The 21,730-nt window shown below is 34.4% G+C and overlaps 2 protein-coding genes across 4 annotated transcripts; one reads left to right on the top strand and one right to left on the bottom strand.

The window, feature by feature from the left end:
- Nucleotides 1-384: 384 nt before the first annotated feature.
- Nucleotides 385-7,752, bottom strand: LOC147411419 (uncharacterized). Of its 3 annotated transcripts, XM_086448398.1 has the most exons (5): nucleotides 7,545-7,752; nucleotides 2,900-5,703; nucleotides 2,223-2,324; nucleotides 1,957-2,131; nucleotides 385-1,010 (listed from the first exon to the last, which is right to left on the bottom strand). In XM_086448398.1, the coding sequence occupies exons 2-5, from the start codon at nucleotides 5,617-5,619 to the stop codon at nucleotides 804-806; spliced, it is 3,204 nt and encodes a 1,067-aa protein (XP_086304524.1). In that variant the 5' UTR covers nucleotides 5,620-5,703; nucleotides 7,545-7,752; the 3' UTR covers nucleotides 385-803. The 3 variants fall into 3 exon arrangements, with proteins under 3 accessions (XP_086304524.1, XP_086304515.1, XP_086304532.1); XM_086448389.1 differs by lacking the exon at nucleotides 7,545-7,752 and having other exon boundaries at nucleotides 2,900-7,512; XM_086448406.1 differs by lacking the exon at nucleotides 7,545-7,752 and having other exon boundaries at nucleotides 874-1,010; nucleotides 1,957-2,123; nucleotides 2,900-7,512.
- Nucleotides 7,753-13,752: 6,000 nt separating this feature from the next.
- On the top strand, nucleotides 13,753-18,711 carry LOC147411418 (PLAC8 family protein). The gene is made up of 5 exons (XM_086448378.1): nucleotides 13,753-14,173; nucleotides 14,696-14,759; nucleotides 16,018-16,182; nucleotides 17,837-17,902; nucleotides 17,986-18,711. Exons 1-5 carry the CDS (start codon nucleotides 13,902-13,904, stop codon nucleotides 18,229-18,231), a joined length of 813 nt encoding a protein of 270 aa, XP_086304504.1. The 5' UTR covers nucleotides 13,753-13,901; the 3' UTR covers nucleotides 18,232-18,711.
- The last annotated feature ends 3,019 nt before the right edge of the window (nucleotides 18,712-21,730 follow it).

Here is a 21,730-nt window from a genome sequence, read left to right as displayed (position 1 = left end):
CTGAAATGATCTTTTGCGCTTCGGTCTATAATATTTTGAGAGACAACTGTATAAACATGGTCAGCTAAAAATAAGTTAATTCTAAATTCTGAAATCAGTTTATAGCCAAAGTTTATTCTGGACTTTGAAAATCAGTTTTTGATAAATCTGATTCTCAATAGCCAACAATATTCTAGACCCTGGAAAACAGTTTCCCAATTTAACTTTGACAATTCAACCTCGAATTTAATAATCCAAACGTACTTCTTTCTCTAATCTTTTCCTCTCTTGTTCCTAGTCACGGTATCTTCTTCTTAGATTCTATTGAACTTTGTACGTAACAGTAAACGTAAAAAAACACAAAAACAAAAAAATCCTTCTGGAACTACGAAACACTGATACAGATTAGAGAAAAGGATATGGTTCATTATATGACAGATACTAACTAGCAATTAGGATACAAAAGTAAAATTTACAATGTGAATCTACTAGAAAGGTGTACACAGAAATACTTCTTATTTACACGATATAAGGAGGTTCTCAAAATTTAATTGCCCCTGTGATCTTACAGGTCAACTATGTTGTTGTAATGTTTGCTGTCCTTCAGACTCTAAGAACTAACCCTGGTCAGTGGTCTTCTTGTGCCTATACCAACAAACTAGTTTTAATTTCCGAGATGTAAACTGTACAATGGTATTCGTCTCATTAGCAACCATGGCTTTCCTCTATTATATACTGTACTGTAGAGCATTTGCGAATATGTTGCAGGTCTTTGCAAGCTGAAAGAATGAGGGACTGGTAAAAGCTTCACTATGACAACCACCTCAATGTTTCCGGGACAGGAAGAACTCATAATCTGGTTGCCGATTGGCAACTTTGATGTGGTCTTTCAAAACGCAACCTCTAGCAAATAACCATGCAGTTTCCTCTAGTGTTCTCAATCTTTCCTTGAGGATTTCAGAACTGTCGAAGGATGTAAATCCTTTAGAACAAGATTCAACTGGCTTTTTAGGATAAAACCAGCACTCACCCTGCAAATACAATTTGAAAAAATGAATATTATTTGGTGAATAAGCCAAAGTTTTCTAGAGGTCAGCAACAAATCCTTTTTGTTGGAAATTAGGAAGGAATGGACATCTCTGTCACATCACTAAAGTGTGGGTATGGTGTGCTAGTCGCATTTTGTTCCTAAATACACAGCAGACAGATAATCTGTCCCTCCTACTAGGGGTGCAACTTGAATTGATTTGGGGCCAAATCGGAACCAAACCAACATAGTTCGGGTCCACTAAATAAGAACCAGAATTGAACCAAACCCAACCGAACTATGCTTGTTTTGGTTCAGTTCAATTCTATGGGTTGCCAATATCCAATAAACTTGCTAAGAAGCAATATATTTTAATGAAAAAATAATAATAATAACTAATAAATATGATATTTCATATAATAAATCACTAATCTATTCATAAAAATGTCATTAATCTATCCATAAAAAAATCATTAATCTATGACCTAACTCCAAAAATAATTCATACTAAATCAACATATAGTTATTATATAAGCATTCTGTTCTTGGTTTGGTTCGGTTCTATACAAGCCTTAAAACGAGAATCGAAACGAATTGTGATCGGTTCTCCATTTTCTTAATCCGGAACCAAACCAAACCAACCCAAAGCTATCGGTTTGGTTCAGTTCTCGGTTTGAAGTGGACCAACCCCTAGTCCTTACTGGCTTGTTCAATTGGATAATGTGTGCCAGGAATAACATACAAGAGGAACACAAACATAAATCTATCCTTGGAAACAAGTAGAAATTCAGATAAATTGCAATGATCACAAAAGTTATTTAGTTCATTCGTTCTGAATTCTAGTTTTCAGAAGCCATCTAAAGTTTTTTAAAAGGAAAATGCCAGCTTATAAAAAAAGGCTAATGAAAATTTAGTGATTCCAGCACACAGATGAGAGCTCCAACAGTTACCTTTACATTGTAGCTCTGCAGTCCCAACACAGGAGAGACAACACAAAATTGGTTCCCTTTGAGAGAATCTGTTGAGCATCTTTGAACCAAATGTCCTAGGGCATGGTATGTCAAAAATGATGCGCGGAAATTGCCTTCTGGTATTCGATATATAGGATACCACGCCACTGAATACCTAAAATCGAGAAATCCAAGTAAGAATACTGAATGGTCCACCAAAAATGTAGCAAGTCTAATGGAGAATAATTATAATTTGCCTCTCTCACCAAGATGCAGGATGCAGATCATGCAGGTTCATGCATTCTAGCTTGGATGGATCACCGAATACTTGGTAATTAGAATTGCCAGCCTTAACGAGCTCCTTAATTCTGCAGTTTATTAGAGTATTCCAAAATCAGGTAGAGAATTATCAAACTACTTAACCATAGATCAGAAACATGATTAGATTTCATACTATAGTCGGGGGAATCTGGAAGATATATAAAAGCTGGGGGATAGAAATACTAGATGTAACTAAGGGCAAACAGTAAAATATCTTGATCCAGGAGCTAACATGTGGCCTTTAAAATTTTTTGTTGCTCCAATACATTTTTTATCAGACAACCATGAGTAGAAAAATCTCTGCTGGGTGTAGCAGTATTTGGTTCTACATTTGTGCTATAGGTTACAATTCATACAAATTGTGAAACAGTATAAGCAAACTCCTTTTCAATCATAAATATAGAAAGAATCAGCATTTTGTGTTGAGCCAAGATCCAATGCGTTCAATTTCGTTTGGTATATAAAAATGCACAAATGAAGTTTTCTTCTATGCCCATAATTACATTAATAGCTCAAAACCTTGTTAAAGGGCTCCGAGTAGATAAGGTATTGTACACCATATGAACAAGATATGTCATGGATATAACATTTAATCTTAGAGAGTGAAGTGGTTGGCACTTACTTATCATAAAATGGTTTCCGCTGTTGTGGTTGCTCATGCTCGAAGAATTCAAATAGGAGTTCCATATCCTCAGAGCAGGAAAGTTCTGAAGATAGGCCAGAAGAGTCACTACCAACAACAGGACAATTTTCTGATGAACACATCGGCTTATCTACTGATTTTAGTGTAGAAACACTTATTTCCTCAACTTGAAAATGACTAGGCCCAACTGTTCCTGGATAAGGTATATCTTCTGCAAGATGTTCTCCTTCTCCATTTTCTCGCATTTCAAAGTTAACATGTCTTATGCTACTACTATTATGTCTGGAGAGCTGCGAGTGACCAAACAACTGAACTGCTGAGAGGAAGGGTACAAAATGAGCATTAAATGAGACTGAACCAGTATCCAAGCCTTTTAGGTTTTGAGAATCTTCTGCTTTCACTTCCAACCCATAATTCCCCGGCTTCTCATACCAACTCCAAACAGCACTTAATGGAATACTCTGTGTACGATGTTTGCAAAGGGAACTATTGGAGAGCTGGTTACCCAAGTAAACACCGGGTGCAATGACTGGAGTTGCAGTATGGAGGAGTCTCTCGAACTCAGCAAGGGGAGTGCCCGTTGCTAGCCGAACACTCTCAGAAGCTGTATATAGTCTGTAAGCAGCACTCAGAGTTCTTGCTGCCATCCGTGAACCAATGTATAATAGGGGAGCTCCGTTTGCTCTACTACCAGGTGTAACACATTCTCTAGCTCTTTCGTCTCTGTGATTGTCTTCAAGGCTCTTACATATTTGGTCAAACTGTGGAGTTTCACTTTTAATTGTCATTAGTTTTGGTGTTTCCTGATTGGACATCAAGCATGCCTTGTCAGGATCAACTGATGCAAGGGACTCAGAAACAAGAATTGGATTCGCTTCCGGATGGGAGTCTGCTTTCTCCTTGCATGAAATTGGTGTAAGACTAGTAGTAGCACAAACAGAGTCATTGTTTTTCAGCATCCCAGAATCTTTTTTACCAACAGGAAGCCACTTCTGTGAACTCTCTCGAGAATTAAAATCTTGCTTATTATCTTTGTAAGAAAATTTGGAATTTAAGGAAGTAGGATTTCTCTGTACATTATCCAAGGAAGCATGTACAGACCCAAGCGATGCATTTTCAGTCCATGGAATCCTCATTGAGGTATATGAACCAGGTAACAATGCTCGATTTGATAAACTTGAGATTCTTGTCTGTGACATGCTTAGCTGTACACGAGCAGAAGTAGCATATGAATGTAAACAGCCTGATTCATCAATACTTCTATGAGCAGTAGGTTTGTTGTTATAATGACGTACTTCCTCTGAAATCTCTAATGCTTCCTTTTGGGAAAGAATTGCCCTATTTTGCAGCCTAAGTAAGTTCGATTTACAGCCCCCAACACCCTTCTTGCTATTGTTGATTTTCTCATGCTTAAATGACTCATTGTGCATTTCTTTAAACATTCCTCCATCTCTATTCCCCAAAGTGACATCTTGCCTCAACTCTGTGCCATACTGATTGAGACCACCATGGAACCTCTGCTGAGCCATCCATTGAGAAGATTCAACCATTACGTCGTAATGGGTTCTTCTATACAATCCTTGCTTGTTTTTCAGAACCTCCTGGAATCCGTGAGCAAAAACCATGTGCCCAGCAGAGGAAACTACGGGAGAGGGTAACAATGCATTACTAGAAAACGAATTATCCTTCATCAGTAAAGTGTCTTGCGAGTGAATATGATTAGATCTCTTTGCTACGTGGGTGCATGGATCCCTGATACTTCTCCTGCCCTTCTGCCAGATAGAGTTGCTGTTCTCCTTCCCGGTCTGGATACTATGGTGATACCTGGGCTTATTCAACATATCACTTTGAGAAATGATATTATAGGGTTCTCTGGGTGTAACTGCATGAGCAAAGCCAAAGTTAGTGCAATGGTTGTTGGGTTTGCTTCTGTCAGTGCTGCCAGCATTGCAACCCTCAAAGTTACTAGACATCATATTGTTTGCTTTGTAGGGCTTGTATTGAGAAAAATATCCTAAAGAAATATTTTCCTTGAGATCTTTAGTGCTGCAATTATTACAATGCATAGCAATCTTCTGCTCGGTAGTGTTTAATACTTCTGCCTCTTGCATGATTCCTTTTGTACTTTTACCACTGATAACTGTGTCATCAAACAGCTCATAACTCCCTGTATAATCCGTGTGTCCACCAAAGGAATGTTCAGAAAATAGCTTGCCGTCATTATTTTTTGCGTCCTTCAAAAATAGATTTGTTGGTTGACGGGCAAAACCAGATGCAATAACTGGAGGAGGAACTCTTTGGGTGCTTTTATTACAATTGACAATTTTATTGTCACAGTTGTCCGTAACCTTATCATCCTTTGCACTTCTTGTCTCCTCCACATATGACTGGTAAGATGATGCTCCAATATCTTGACCAAGTTCATTTGGTTCAATCTCAGCAATTATATTATATCGAAGCTTTGAATTTTTCTTTCCCTTTTTTCTGTTCTTCTTGATCTTTTTGGGTTTATCATTGCTAGTAGAATCAGTATTTGAGTTGGCTGTATTATTTGCAACAGAACTATCTAAACTTAAAGACGTGGAAAGTTCATTAAGACTGTCACAGGGTTGCAGGCAGGATCCAGAAATTTCCATATTCTCTTTAAGCATGGCATTTGGTGAAGCTTTATGTGCCGGTTCACCCATAATTCTTTGCATGTGTATATCATCAACTGTAGAACACGTTGAAGAACAATTAAATCCTAAAACGTTGCTTCTCAGGCTTTGTTGAAGGTCAATTTGCTGTAACAATGCCCCACAAAAGACCATCACTAGGGTATCCATTTCATAACGAGCTCCATTTAGGGATAAAAAAACAATAACTACATTAGCCAATTTAGGAAAAAAACAATTCAGAGGCAGAACAACCTACATTAGCCAAAAAACCTGACACAAAAGATGCATCGGAGACGCAAAGTAAAAGCAATAACTAGCAAAACCAGAGTCTAAAAGTTGGCAACACATACTAATCTGACCTTCCAGCACATATGACCCTCTGAATCAGTGTTTAATTCACACCATGAAAACCCCATTCGTATTCTTTTTTACTAAAATATAAAACCCATTTGAACCAATCCAAAGCCTTTTGCCAGAATGATGACCAACAGCTTATTTTGAGTAATGGTTACCATATCCCAGTGCTTGGACATCAATATTAATTGGATCAATACTTCAAACCCTTATTTTAAAGTCCTAGAAATCTCATATTGCTAATAAATCTTTGTTAGAACTGTATCAGTTCCATGATATTAAATATTGATATTTCCATAAATTACAACGGAATATTTCCATTTCCATAGCGCTTGATAGGAAATTCAAATGACGGTTTTTCTATATATTTTGGTGGGAATTACTATTCATTTTGCGAACTATTTGTTGAACAATAAATTTTGACCAAAGTAGTATTTCTAATTTTTTTATATTCGAATTATACGTAATATTCATCCTGAGTAGAAATGGATTATAATATCATCTTATTTTGATACATTCCAAGCCCATAAGGATGCACAAACAATTGTTCATACTCCAATTAATTGAATTAGTAATTTATTCATACATATAAAAAGATAGAAATATATATAATAATACATGAATGCAATACTCAATAGTTCATTCTTACATATAGTTGCTATTGTTTATCACGCTCTCAAATACCTTCATTAACATATAGCAGAACACCATTGATCTTTGCATCCACACTTCATTTGATTGTTTATTTTAGTTTGATGACTTATGGTGTGTTTTTATGCTTTTTTTTTTCCTAATCATTTCCCAAGGTTGAATGAAAATTTTCATAATATTTCTGCCATTCCCATTAAAAAATAATATTAGTTTCTATATTGATTAGAATATATGTGTGAAAATTTTCATTTTCGAGCTGACCAATAGAAACCAAAACTGAATTTTAGAACCTTGAATTCAGTTAAAAAATGCTAAATTACTATATCAATCTCATACATAACAATGAAGTTGGACAAATAATAGCTCCAATTCGAAGAAACATGCAAGTTGAAGATTCCTTAATAAAAGCAATAGAAAGACCAAGAAGAATGTGGTTTGAGATATCGAGAGCAGATTACAAAAACTTGAACCAACAGAAGACATGAATTTAGATAAACTTGAAAGAAATATCAATAATTGTTCAGTCAACCTTAGATTTTTTAGATAAACTTTGATCAAGATCAGTTCCATTTCCTACCAATCGCAATGAATATAACGATAGTACAAGAAAGTTGACCTAAATTTGATATCGATAAGATTCAATAACTAATTGCGGAATGATAGAAATTCATCCGACCTGATCATCACATCTTTAAAAATTGAAAATAAAATTCATAATTCTTCCTCTTTCATCGAAAGAACCTCATATTTAAAGAATTAAGAATATCTACAGAACCATCGTTAATAAAGAAATCTGAATATTTCCTTTTCCTTCAAAGATTCAACAAGAAAAATCAATGCAGCAAACATGATAACGGAAAACTAATCGATGGGATATCATTTGCCTTCTTTGAATCCTAAATCGAAGCAACAGAAAACATGGCCATCGAATAACAGCGAGAGAGAGAGAGAGAGAGAGAGACCTTAGAGAAGCGAATGGTGTAAAGAGAGAAGGTGGTGGAGCGCGCGCGGTGAAATGTGGTTCAAATGAAATGGGTTTGGAATTTAAATGAACATCTATCGTTCTTTTCTTTAGTGCTGTCTTTTCTGACGGTTTTCTTGCAAACCCGTAGATTGATTTTGGAAAAATCGCTAACGTGCGCCACTTTCCCAATGTGATCACACGCGCGTGAAGCTGTCTGAACTCTTGAATGTGAGCAAACGAATCTCTCTCTGTTGCACTGCACACGTGCATGCCAATTTTGGGCTTAGTCGTGGTTCACCAGATATTTAAAAAATTGGACTAAAATATATGAACTAATGAACCTGAAGGCCTTAAGGGAAAAAATCTAATTTTTTTAGGACACTTGTTATCATTTATCAAAAGTTAATTCAGCTATTGTAGAAGATTATTTATTATTTATTTATTTTTAATTGAAAGTTTCTTCTCCATCTGAACTTCTCAAAGATTCAATAAAATTTTCTTATTTTGAACTTGGCATATTATTCTTGAATTATACAAAATTTAGCATACTACATATGTTCACCGGGTGACTCGATACAAATTAAGGCCTAAGGTGAAAACTATGACATAGGCCTCTTTAACATACTAATATACTAATATAAAAAATATTAATTAATTATGGATATAATAAATATTTATTAAAATTCTTTTTTTTTTTAAATGCAAATCATTTTCAATAAATAATAATGCTAAAATCACAAAAAATCAAATTAAATCCTAAATAGGATTAAACAAAATATTTCTTTGACGATTCAAAAATAAGCTAACCAAAAACAAATAATAAATTAATTAATTATGTGATATTTAAATTAGAATAAATGATTAAAAAACAATGATGAAGAAAGAAATATTAATTAAAAATTTTAATTAGTTAAAATATTAAATTTATTTTAATAAGAATGTAGTCCTTGTGCCTCGATGCTCCAAACTAAATTGTATCTCTAACTAGCTCTTTAAGGTGTTTATAAAGAGAGATTATACGTGTATATGCGTGTGAGAGAGAAGAAAGAGGTCATAGGATGAGAGTAGTGAATTAAAAAATTGAGAAAGATATTAGATGAAAATAAATTATTTTTTTAGACCTCCAATGCAGAGGTGGGATTTCAAAGTTTTATTTATTTATTTATTTTTCGGTCTTTTAACGTAAAGGGGAGGGGGCCTTGGGTACCGATGGGAGCATTAAAAGGGCTTGATTTTAGTAACTACTAACATATCTTCGAATATATATTTTTTAATTTTTGAAAAACTTTCAAATTGGGAGAAGGGAGGAGGAGAAGTGTCACGTGAGAACTTTGAAGATTTTTCTTTTTTTTTTTTTTTTATGGGGGAGGGGGAGGTTCACATGACAACTTTGAAGAAAAAGGAGGATGGGATTTTTTTCAGCTTTTGGGACAAGGATTTATTAAAAAATAAAAGTTATTTTATTAAGATTTCCACTGTGAAAATCTTAAGAATTTCTTTATGACAAGAGTTTAAAACACATTGGACTCCTACTCACCAATTTATTTTCTAGATGGCATGGCTGCCCAATTTACATCTTTACTCTCCAATCAAAAAGTGCCACCTTGGCACTGTATCTTGTTAAGGGGCCTTCTATCAATGTGGGGCCTTAAGCAATTGCCTAATTCACCTTATGATTGAGTCAGTCCTAACTGTTTAGAAATTATTAAAATAATTACATTGAATGTTATAAAATTTATTCATTTTATTTTTATTTTTATTTATTTTGCCATTTTAAGAACTATTCCTTGAAATTTGAAACTTTCATATGGTAAGGTGAGTGCAAAAGGGCTTGGATCCCAAGTTCGATTAATTGTTGACTTATCAAAATACGACTTTGAGATCGTTAATTCAAGTTAAACTTACTTATAAAAAAAGCTGAAATATTAGCACACCCTTAAACTATGACTATTTCGCAATCTTATAGTATAATAATAACACATCATACTATTATAAAATTACATCATATAGATTTATTAGTTTTTTAAAACTTATATAATCAAACCAGTTATTTGAAGAGTAATTTTGAAGAATCCCTCTAAGAATTGATTAAAATTGGGGAAGTATACATATATAGGGTGGCGTTTGGAGACCTTAAAGAGAACTAAATATTGTGTCAAATATTTTTTCAATGTATTGATCCGAAATTTGGAAATGAGATAATTTTTTGTGAAGATGATCTCTATGATGAGGAGATTGTCCTCATCAAAAATCAGTCAATTCCAAAACTTCTAATCCCATAAAAATAATTTACAAAAATCAAACGATCCACAATTCTTTAACATGTAAACTATAATCATGAGTTTCAGGATGAGATGATTTTTTGTGAGGATGGTCTCTTCACCATAGAAATCATCCTCTCTCTCTCACACACACACACACACACACAAATCAACTCATTCCAAAACTTCGAACCTCTATTTATATACATATAGGATACAAGACAAATCCAATGGTCATCCTTGAATCCCGATTTATGCTCATACATTCATCATCTTCTTCAAGAATTTGATAATTGATTTTTAAAAGAAAAATAAAAGATTTCCTAATAATGTTTCATTAGTTGATAATATAAGACCGAGGTCAAGGGGCATACCAACAATTTGAAAACATAGAGGTATCTCAAATATGTACTGGGAAACGTTAAACTGAGCTGGCTAGTCAACCTCTTTAAAGTTTTTTCCCAATCCTCATCTCCATCCCAACAACAAAAAAGATAAGATGATGGCTTTCTTTAATTTATTTCTGATGACTTGTATCCAACTAAAGCACGTTGCTGTCCAACTAAAGCACATTGCTATAGTGAGTCAAACTGGGCGGTAGCCGGTAGGCCATTAGCTGATCCACAATACCTATCTTTTTAATGAGTCCAGCTTTGAAGAAACCTCTTTGCATCATGACCCTTGTTAGCATTCTCCCGTTTAATTCATGAAATTTTTTCGAAGTTTTTTTTTTTTTAATGAAAATTTTATTCTCCGAACTATTGAATTATTCCGAGTAATTCAAGCTTTTTTATTTTAAAAAAATAAAACATATATATATATATATATATATATATATATATATTTACAAATTTAACGACTTTTACGAATAAAAAAAAATACTCGAAAAAAACAAATGGTTACTGTAACTTGTTGTATATTGCAAAGTGCAAATTTGTAAATTGTGAAATGTAGCACAAATCAACTTTGAAGAGGTCATGCTTCAAAATTTTAGAGGAACCACTTTTTTACATGATAAACATATTTTTCTATCTTAAAAAAAACTAATTACATGGCATTCTATATTTATTTGAGATTACATCTTAATTTTTTAAATTAATGATTTATCCTTTGACTTTGATCTTTTTTTATTATTATTATAAATCCTTATAAACCAATGGAACAATAACTTCTATGCCCTCTTGATCACCACCCCGATATTAGTTATGGTGCGCACAAGTTGGTTCGGACACTCGGTTAGAAAAAAAAAAAAACATCATTATCATATTATCGAATTTAGATCGAATTTTTGTAATTCAAAATTAAATAGAACTCAAAATTTTCACGAATCAAAATTTTGTCATATTTCAAATTGCTAACAAGGATGAGGACATATAACTTTTTGGATTCATTCCAAAACCTTACTTTTATAAATATTTGGGATATATTAAAGATGCCACGTGTCATGATGTAAGGAGGGTTCTTCAAAAGTTTGAAGCGGGCTGGTGTCTTCAAAGTTTTACCCCTTTTCAAGGTTGGCTGAATTGGATTCCACGTGCATATATATTTAGTATATAAAAACTTGTTGCCATAGGTGCAACGGTTCCATCATCGAAATTATGGGTCCCGTTCGCCACCCTTAGTTTTACCACACACTTTAATAAACGCGTTTTGTCTTACATGGGTTAGAAGTTTCGGAATGAGCTGATTTTTGGTGAGGATGATCTCTATGGTGAGGAGATCATCCTCACCAAAAATCAGCTCATTCCAAAACTTCTAACCCCATCAAAATTGATTTACAAAAAATGGACGGTCCACGATTTTTCAACGTGTAAACATGGGGCTAAACATTCGGAATGGGCTGATTTTTGGGGAGGATGATCTTCTAATCATAGAGATCATTCTCACCAAAAATCAGCTTATTCCAAAACTTCTAACCCATGTAGGACAAAAAACGTTTGTTAAAGTGTGTGGTAAAACTTAGGGTGCTGAACATTTCCCCGAAATTATATATTTTGAACATGTGGATCTAACAGAACGTAATAAAAATAATAATAACAAATCTTTTTGTAGAGACGGCTCTATCCTTTGCTCTATTTTCTAAAATGCCATTGAAGTACAAGTGTCAATGAATCGGCTCCTAAGTTCCATTATGTTGATTTTGGTTGGTTTCGGGTTTGAATTCAAAATAAGTGAAATTAGAATCAGAAATAACAAACCCATTAGCTTTGGTTCTCAATAATCGAATGAGAAAAAATATTTTAAATCACTATAATAAAAAGTTCAAAAATTTGATATATTATCCCTATAATTATTAATTTAATTATTATTTGTTATACTAAAGATACGAGTTAATTATATTTTTTACAAAAATAAAAATTTATCTTAGTTAAGAGTAATATAAGAGATAGTTCATTTTAAATTCCAATCAATAATTTATATGAAAAATTGAACAATTTTATATAACATGTATTAATTTTGAAATAAATAATTGCTTAAATCAACTCTAGTATCCGGGTACTCGCAGATACCTATTAGATAGAACCTAACGACTCTAATTCCTATCGGTTGGATTCCATTTTAGACCCGACTCTAATCAGTTCTAATAAAGATGGAGCCACAAATAGAATTTTTGATTCAATTAAATGGGTATCCATTGACGCCCCTTATTGGAAGTAATAAATTTCAACTTGAAAGCCAAGGTAGTGTTTGGGAGTGTAGCCCTAAATTAAAGAGAAACAATTTTTTATAACAAAAGATTGCTTAGGTTTGATTGTCAAGTTCTAGAGAAGCAATTCAGATTAAATTTCTACTTTCGACATCAACAAGAAATAAGCTCACATTGAATGTACATTGCTTTTTAGTGCTTTTATATTTTATATTTTTATTTTAATAAAATTAATTTCATTACATCCATACCTTAAAATTTCAAAAATAAAAATAAATCCCAAATATTTTTAACCTCATTTGGGTATTGGCCAACTTGATTTTTCTAAGCCCCGTACTTAATATGATTATAATTTAAAAATATTCCTTATCTTAGTTTTTTTTACACTCATAAGTCATATATCCAAATTAACTTATGATTATTTTTATTAGAAAAATAATCATATTTGTTATTAATGCATTATTTTAAGTGTAATTCTATATTATCATATAATGATTATACTACAATTATTATTATTTTTTTCTTGAAAATTGTGATTATTAATAAAATGCTTATTTTAGTTAATCTTTTTATTTTTCTTCTTTCTTTAAATTAACTTATAATTATATTTATAAACTTTTGAGACACATTTTAAAGAAAAATAAGTATAAATTTTAAGTTCTTTTACATACCATTTATCTTTAAATAAACTCTTATCAATACTAAATTACTTAGTATAAATGAAGAATGTATTAACCCAACCAATCTGAGCAACCCGACTTGAGTATGGTTCGAGTTGAGCATTTTATACCCACGGTCGGGTTGGTCAACGGCACGGGTTGGTGTGGGTTGGTGTTTGTCAAGTTTGAGTTGGACTCGGATTGATCCTCAACTCAGCCCCAATCCGCCCGAGTTGCAGCCCTGATGCCAACCCAATCCTAACTGAAAACAGCCAAACAAAATGAGGTTTTTTTGTAAATACGGCTAACAACATGCTCAAAGTCTTAAGATGTAAACTAATCAGACTTTTAGTTGACTGTGAGTAGTTGTTTTTGTTAAAAAAAAACAAAAAAACAAACGAAATCTAATTATCCGACATGACAGCTGTCAATTCTCCAATGTGATAAGTACTGATCCACGTGGTACACCTGGATTGTCTGATGGGCGGCCTCCAGGTGGGTCCTACTGCTACTTTGAGAGGAAAACGAGTTCGATGCGAACTCCATGTACAAGAAAAACTATACGAAGTGCAAATAAGACGACACGTCATCGATTCCGATTCGAAAACCATTACAAAATATCTTTTTCTAACGAACCCCGAAAAAACAAATTTGCGTTCATAATTGATGGATGGAGGCGTTGCTTCGCCACGGAATGTTTGTTGAAGAAAAGAGAAAGTAGAGAAAAAGAAGGAAGAGCACAGAAACCCTAAACCTAGTTTTTTTCTTGAGAGGTGAAGGTTTCGTTAATGGCGGATTTGGAGAAGCAAGAGATGGTGGTTGTTAATGCCGTTGGAGAAGAAGAAAAAGATGAGGAGAGGTTCTTAGAAGGAACAGCAGTATTGGATTTCGATATGCTCTGCGCTTCGGTGGCTTTGCAAACGCAAAGTGGATTCTCTTCGAGGGAGACATGGGCGAAGTTGGAAGATGGAGGGGAATTTGGTGGAGGAGTGCAGAGGATGTGGGAAGGAGAAGTTCTTGATTGCTTCGAAGATCGTCGAATTGCCCTCGAAACTGCTTTGTAAGTTTTTCTTTTTCTTTGAAGATTGATTTTCGAGGAAGATTTCTTGAAAGAAACGTATTTTTATCTTAGAAGAGGTGTTCAAGGTTTTCGGTCTTTTGGGAAGAAAAAAGCCGAGATTTTTGGTAGATTTGCGGGTTTTAATTTGAAAAAGGAGGGACTTTGTGGTTTTAGAATTTAAAGACGACTTTTTTTTGTTTTTTTCTTAGTTGTCTTGGAATTTATTGAGTGGCTTTTTCAGGAATTTCTGAAATGGGTTGAATGGGGTTTTTATGCGAGTAGGAATTAAGACGATTCTTCAATTTCTTGGACCAATTTTTGTGGATAACAAAAGGGGTTTCTTGCTTTCAACTGGCTAGCCTCTTTTTATTTAACGGTGGTCTTTTTAAAAATTCGATTTGTTGATTTTGGTTGTTTTCTTCATTGCTTATGCTGACAGAAATGTGTTCTTTGTGAGAGGATTTGGCAAGAGAGTATAGACTATAGAATGATAACGATTGATGGTACTCTTTGTTCATGCAGTTGTCCGTGCTACAGATTTGGCAAAAACATGAGGAGAGCTGGCTTTGGTTCTTGTTTTATTCAGGTAAATTGTTCTCTCTTTGAAACATGCTTTTGAATACTAATTACTCGTCTTGGCACCCACGGCAACCGAGTTGACTCATCCTGTTTTGAATGAGGCAACCTCTTTAATATGTGTGTGAAGAAATCATTTAGTTCTTAAATATTTAAATTATTAAAATTTGATTATTACATACAAAAAGAATCAGAACTGGTCTACTCAGCCAAGATTTTCAAAATATTGGCGGAGTCATCTAGGATCTTGCACGAGTCAATGTGAAGACTAATTCACTTTGACTTTCTTGTTTGGTTGCCTCCGAGACTCAGATGACTCGAGTTGTATCAGCTAGAGACGAGAGTTAAAACCACCATGCTTTGAAACGGCACTGTAATTCAATAACCCAATCCTTTTTTTTTTATTATTATCGGTAATTCAATAACCCAATCCTAAAATACATTCTAGATTTCATTATCCTCAAAATTGGATATGCTTCCTTTTTATTAACATAAAGGTTTAAAGTCTTTGTTGACGCCTAATGCCTTAATGTACTGATTGGTTAAGTTCTGTATCATGCTCCTGGTCTTCCCTAGTCAACTTGAGTCATACCCAAGCTTAACAATTCCCATTTCAAAATGAATAAACGTCAACATGCTCGACCGTTTTATGATTCAACCAATTTTTTTTTAGTACTGTTTCTGAGTCCAAATATGTTTTCATTTGTGGTAGGCTTGCATAATTATGTCAAATGTACAACATACTCACACAATCATTTATAATAGTGTGTCCAAGGGGAAAATAGAAGGTTATGTTGGTTTAGCTTAAAATAGTGTGGGATATAGCAAAGGATACATAAGATCATTGGGGACCATCGCAGGTCTCATAGTAATAGTCCCTAGGAAATTCTAGGTGTTTGGCAACCAATTATGTCTTTTGAGATCTGCTCATTTTCTTTTCTGTGATCCTGTCAGCAATAACGCATAGGGTCAAATAGATTACTTTTAATAGGTAGAGACAAATATATTAATTAGCATGGCCACCAATTGGACAAACAAAGATCTATCTAAGATATGTTGTCAGAAATATTGGTATTGATCGATCTCTACAAGAGTTGAACAATTCGAGTATGTGCAAACACTTATCCATGTGTATTTTGATTTTCAATTTGCTGCTCAACTAGTGGCAATTCTCATAATATAAAAAAAAAAAATTCCTTTAAAATGGCACTTTGGGTGAATCCTAAGATGACTTCTAATAATCCTGGAGACTTGGTTTGCTTTTGCAGGGGACTGTTTATTTCATTCTTGCTGTCACCATTCTTGTCAATTACATTGCTTTTGCTGTTACCCTCCGACATTGCTTTCTGTATTTGGCAGTTGCTTTCACAATTTCATCTGGAATATACTTTGGTTATTTCCGTAGACGGATCAGAAAGCAGTTTAACATCAGGGTATGACTTTGCCTATAGTTAAATAGGACTCTTTGCATTTATGTGTTAGCTGATCTCTGTACATGGTTTTCCTTCGTATTTTTTTTTTTTTCTTTTTCTAACTATGGGCTATGGGGTGTATTCAGTTATGAGTAATTTCTAGGCTGGCAGTCCAAGGTGTACTATGGTATTGGCTTGTGTCCCCAGCTCGATAACTAATCTTCATGTCGCTAGTAATGTGGAAGTCTTCCCCATGTTTGGAAGAGTGAGAACTCCAACAATATCATCAGTTCCCTAAAGCATTTAACTTTTAGTTGTAGCTGGTTCCTTTTCTTCTTTATGGCGAAGAATTCATATCCTGCCTGCCTTCTCTAACCATCAACAATTGTCCAACTTCTTTCTGGAAAGTAGGCCACTTCTCCATGAATCTTCATTCACTTCATGCACTCCTTTGTCTGTACCAACACTAAAGTGCTTCCTCCCCGAAGCACCATGCCTAGGACTGCAAAGGCACACCAATGCTGTTGGATTCAATCTTTTTGTTGATTCCTTGGGACACAATGAACTTCTACCTCTTTAGGAGCATTCACCTTATGAAATTCCTCGTTTGCTTGGCTTTACATATGGTGAGTGGAGCTTAAATTTTTTGCATCTTGTGGAATCATATGTATTGCATGTTCAAACTGCAAACATCTTCAGCTCCCTGGGGGTCCTACATCCTTCTTGGAAGATTTGGTCCTCATTTTTCATCTAAAGTCGTTTCTGCTACTAGTAATGAGACTGATAGTCAAACTTCGCTATAGCGGTCACTGAAGATGCTCAAAATACCTATTTACCTGGAATTGCATTACAGCAAGCAGAAAGATCTTCAAAGTTAATTCTTTAGTCAACCAATATTTACGGACACACTTGTCTTGTTATACTGCCTTATTACCCTTCATTTAGCTTCAACTTCCAATAACATAGCCTTCTCTACTGCCTGCTGCCCTGTCTGCAGTTCTGACATGATGAATTTCATCTATACAAATTTCTACTCCATTCCCTCAACCCCTTTCATTATGGTGCTGCCATCTCTCATCCTCCCCATGCATATAATCCTCAGTTATGAGTCTTCTAAGAGTCCAAAAATCCTCCATTACAATGTTTGATTTGCACCACCTTACATCGCCGGTTCCTTTTCCAGCTACTCCATATTTGTTATGTTCATCATTCAAACCTAGCAAATGCTAGGCCATTCCTTGCTGATACCTAACTCTCATTTATCATACTAGAAGGTGGCATGTGCAAACTCACATGTATCAAGAGGGCTTATCTGTAATTTAAAACATTAATTAAAGGGTGGTTTTGAAGATTACATAGTAAAAAAGGATATTTTTATAATTTTGAAAATTTACCAGTGCAATTGCAATTTTCTTGGTTTTTGACCTAAAATGACCCTCATTATATTAAGTTTAAATGTTGAGGTGTGCGGCATTTTTAAAATCCAAATTTTATTGTTGGACCACTTTTACAGCCCCTTCTCTCATTATAATAGTAAAGATGACTGGGCCTCCAAATTTTACTTAAATTCTGTGTGATGAGGTTTTTAGCTCACATGTGTGAAGTTGTAATTCATTATGGGTTTTAATTGTACACATATGTTAACATAACAATTGACGAATATTTACTTCTGCAGGGTAGAGACATATCTTTGGATGATTGTGTCAACCATCTAATATGCCCTTGCTGCACACTTTGCCAGGTACATTTCTTTTTGAAAATTGTAATTGTAAAGCTAGAGAAGCTCGATAAAATAATCTTGCTATCCTTTTCAACTTGGAGCAGGAATCCAGAACACTGGAGATCAACAATGTTCAAGATGGCATATGGCGAGGCAGAGGTGAAACAATATGCATAGGGAGTTATGGTGAAGGGAGCAAAGCATTCACTGAGCTATGCCAACCTCCCTTGATACCAACGAAATCTCCTGATCCTTGCAACATGCAAAGAGCTTCAAACAGTAGCGATCACTCATGGAGTGTAGTGGATGTCAGCCATTCAGAACCATTGGTCCCATCAACCAAATTGTAGCCTTTCCTGTGAAGGTGGTAGGGACAGTAGGTCCTCTACCCTTTTGTATCTGGGTTAATTGTATGTATTTACTTCCATCAATTTCTCTGCAATCAGAATTGACTGGGAGCCAAAGTATGGTAGATCAAACCCATTGGGCTGTCAACACTTGACAATTGTTCCTTTTCCGGCTCTGGAACGTCGGGCTGGGTACTAGCTTATGAACAATGATGGTGGGAAAAAGAAATAGAAGCTCCATGCATGGCCAAGGCTGTTTTGCCCATATCTAGGGCTCAATATGGGACAATCACCATAATGTGGGCTGGTAAATTTGCCCTTGTTATGTGCAAATCTTATTTATAGTTGTAGTTTTGGTAGTTCGTGCAGTGGAAATCTTATTCATTTTTGTTATAATAATTATAATTTGGGGTTTTCATTAAATTGTTTGACCTAGTAAAAATACAATGTAACAAAGAAGAGAGAAAGAAAAAATGGTTCATTTTTCTAATGAATACCACCCAATGTTAAGCCACACAGAAAATATATAGTTGGTCTTACTGCTATTGTATAAAATTTTCATTTTACGCTGATGATACACATATAGGTCTCATGGTAATACTCTAGAAGGCAACATTCACCTAAAATCATCTAGCTGTGATTTCCTCAACGACATCTTCATCAAGCTCTCTATCCTTAATCCTTATGTATGATAATAAACCCAATATAATGAAAATGGTCATTTTTCATACCATCAACTCTTAAAAGATTTTTCATTTCATGAGTGAGAGTTAATAATTTAAGAGTACTAAATTTACACTTCACATACTTAGTCTTGTTTTTATTCATAGTTTTGAAACTTGAAAACTCAAATGTCTTAAAAATTAGGTCTAAAGTGCAATAGGCTGATTTTTCCTCATTAGCTCGATGGGCTGTTCTTTGTGATCGTGTGTCTTTTCCCTCTCCAGTGTGGTACTCACATTTTGATAATACAATGGTTGCTTATTCGGCAAAAAGAAAAACATATGAACTCAAAACCGAGCCTGATATAAATCAATTGCAATTGAAAGCTCATTTGTTTCATTTTCATTCGCTCTCTTATACAAATCACAGTCCTTAATTATGTTAAATTTTATTCGTTTTTCATGAGTTTTGAACACCATCTTAAATTCTTCATTACAACTATGTCAAGGACATCGAATTCCTATGAACTTATAAGAGATAGGTGCAAATAGGAATCCTTAATCCATTTTTTAAACCATTATAGATATCATTCTTCATTGCGACCCTATTCTGGCATATTTGGTCTCCTTTAATTCTCCTTCACTGGTTGGGGACCTTCTTAACTGAACTGAAATTCCTCATACCTCCTTATTGCCTACAGACTTGCAAAACCAAGTTTCATATATGGTGGCACTACTGCCTCTCCTCCTCCCCAACCTAATTTCTTGTGATTGCTGTTTAACACATTATTTGATTTTAGGTTCCCATCAAAGATCAGTTTGTAGGAGTAATTTATTTAGTGGTCATGATATTGCTGCACCATAAAAATATGAATAAATCCCATAAGTGATTTTGTCGTAACAAAATCACACCATAAGAGTGAGGGATTTTGTGACTGTAGCATCCATTCACTTATAGTGTGATTTAAAACAAAATCATTTATGGGATTTAATATTTATATTCTTTTATGGAACAATAATATCAGTCTTTTAATCAATGAGTGTTGAGCATAGTGGCCAAGGCATCCCTTTAAAAAAGAAGAGATCTTGAGTTTAAGTCCCCTCATTGGCCACCCATAAAGATTTATTCCTACTTATTTGGTATATGTGATTTGTACGGTATTAAATGGACCTGGGGGATTTGAATGACATATGGTGCTCTAAGAGACCAATTGCTTCACCTCTACTAGTCGGGCCTACCGTCTGGAATCCCCATAAAAAAAAAAAAAATGAATAAACCTAATAAGTGATTTTGTTGTAACAAAACCACACTATAAGTGAGGGATCTTGTGATTCATATTCTTTTATGGTTTAGGTAATATCACAATCCTTTATTTATACAAAATTTTCCCCATTACGTTTTATAGTTTATTTAAGTTTCAGAGTTCTATTTTAACTACAGTGGGGATCTAGAATGGTGTCCCATTCCTGTAACAAAACACAGTGTCTATCTATGTGGCACATGTTTATTGGAGAATAAACACGTTGGCCTGCATGCCATATTTCAAAACCGGTTTGGTCAGGAGTCCAATGTGTCCTAAACTCCTAAACATGACACATAGATACCATTCCTATGCCAATAGGAATAGGACACCACTCTGGATCTGCCCAACCAAAAAGATAAGTAAGCCCTGAAATCCTTGTCACCACTCTCCTTGTTTCTTTGAGTCACGATATTATGACATGAAAATCTTCACTTAGACTATACTCGGTCGATGTGGCAAGTGCACAGAATCATATATCTTTTTTTTGGGGATACACAAGGAGAAAGATCTATGGTTCTGTGCACTTGCCACGTCGAACGAGTACGAACTGAGTGAAAATTTTTGAGTCAGATTATCGTTAGTCTATTTCTTTTTAACCCTAGGAAGAGATTAATGCCCAATAATGTAAAATCATCCCGTGCATTACTGTCTATATAGATTTTCAAAACAGTTAGTTATGCTAATTAACCATTAGGTTAAGATCCCATTTAACAACTAGGATAAAAGATACATAAATAACACCTTAAAAGAACTTTGAAGAGGTCACCCGCTGTCTATGTATTCATGCATGTCAAGAAAGAAATATTTAAGTGCAAATATGTTTGTTTAAGAATCATATGGAAATAATTCATTATTATCACACATTGCTTTAAATGGTTCAAGCAAGTTTGCGTTCTACATGACATCTTGTTAGTGACTTATGGTCCTGCTTGGTATACCGCAAATCATTTGCAAATGCAAATAATTTTCTGAAATCGAATGCTTGGTTATACAATGAAAATGATTTACAAAGATCACCTAAATTCTTAAGAAATTTCAACAAATGATTTGCTATACAAAAAATACCGCAAATCAATTGCAAACAATGAAATTTTTTATTGCAAAGATCAACCAATCACACAAAAAAGATTTGCAAGAGATTTTCCAATAGTTACTAAGCAATAGTAAATCATTCATTGCAAATCATTTGTAATGTACCAAGCACGGCCTTAAAGTAAATAATTATCCTTGCTCTTTAAGTTAAAATAATTGAGAGGTGATTTAGACAAACCACCCTTTGTTTTGGTAAATATAGGAGATACTCACCGTGTTTTCAAACTAACAATAAACCCACTTTAACCTTGTTCTTCTATAAGAGATTCATAGAAAATAACCTAAACGCCCTTGTTTTCATCCTCAAGAGTGAATTCAACCTTTGGTTGAAGTCCTATCTTGTTCACAAGTTTTGGAGGTTTAAGTAGATGGATTTTTTTTTTTTTTTGCCTTTGATTTTGAAGATGGTAGGTTTATGGGAATCAAGGGTTTTTAGTTTGAGGA

This window comes from Akebia trifoliata, chromosome 1 (assembly GCF_017979445.1).
Source record: "Akebia trifoliata isolate Shusen 1 chromosome 1, ASM1797944v1, whole genome shotgun sequence".
In the NCBI taxonomy this organism is placed as follows: Eukaryota; Viridiplantae; Streptophyta; class Magnoliopsida; order Ranunculales; family Lardizabalaceae; genus Akebia; species Akebia trifoliata.
The sequence above is the reverse complement of the archived record's forward strand: the minus strand, read 5'-3'. Positions and strand labels throughout refer to the sequence as shown.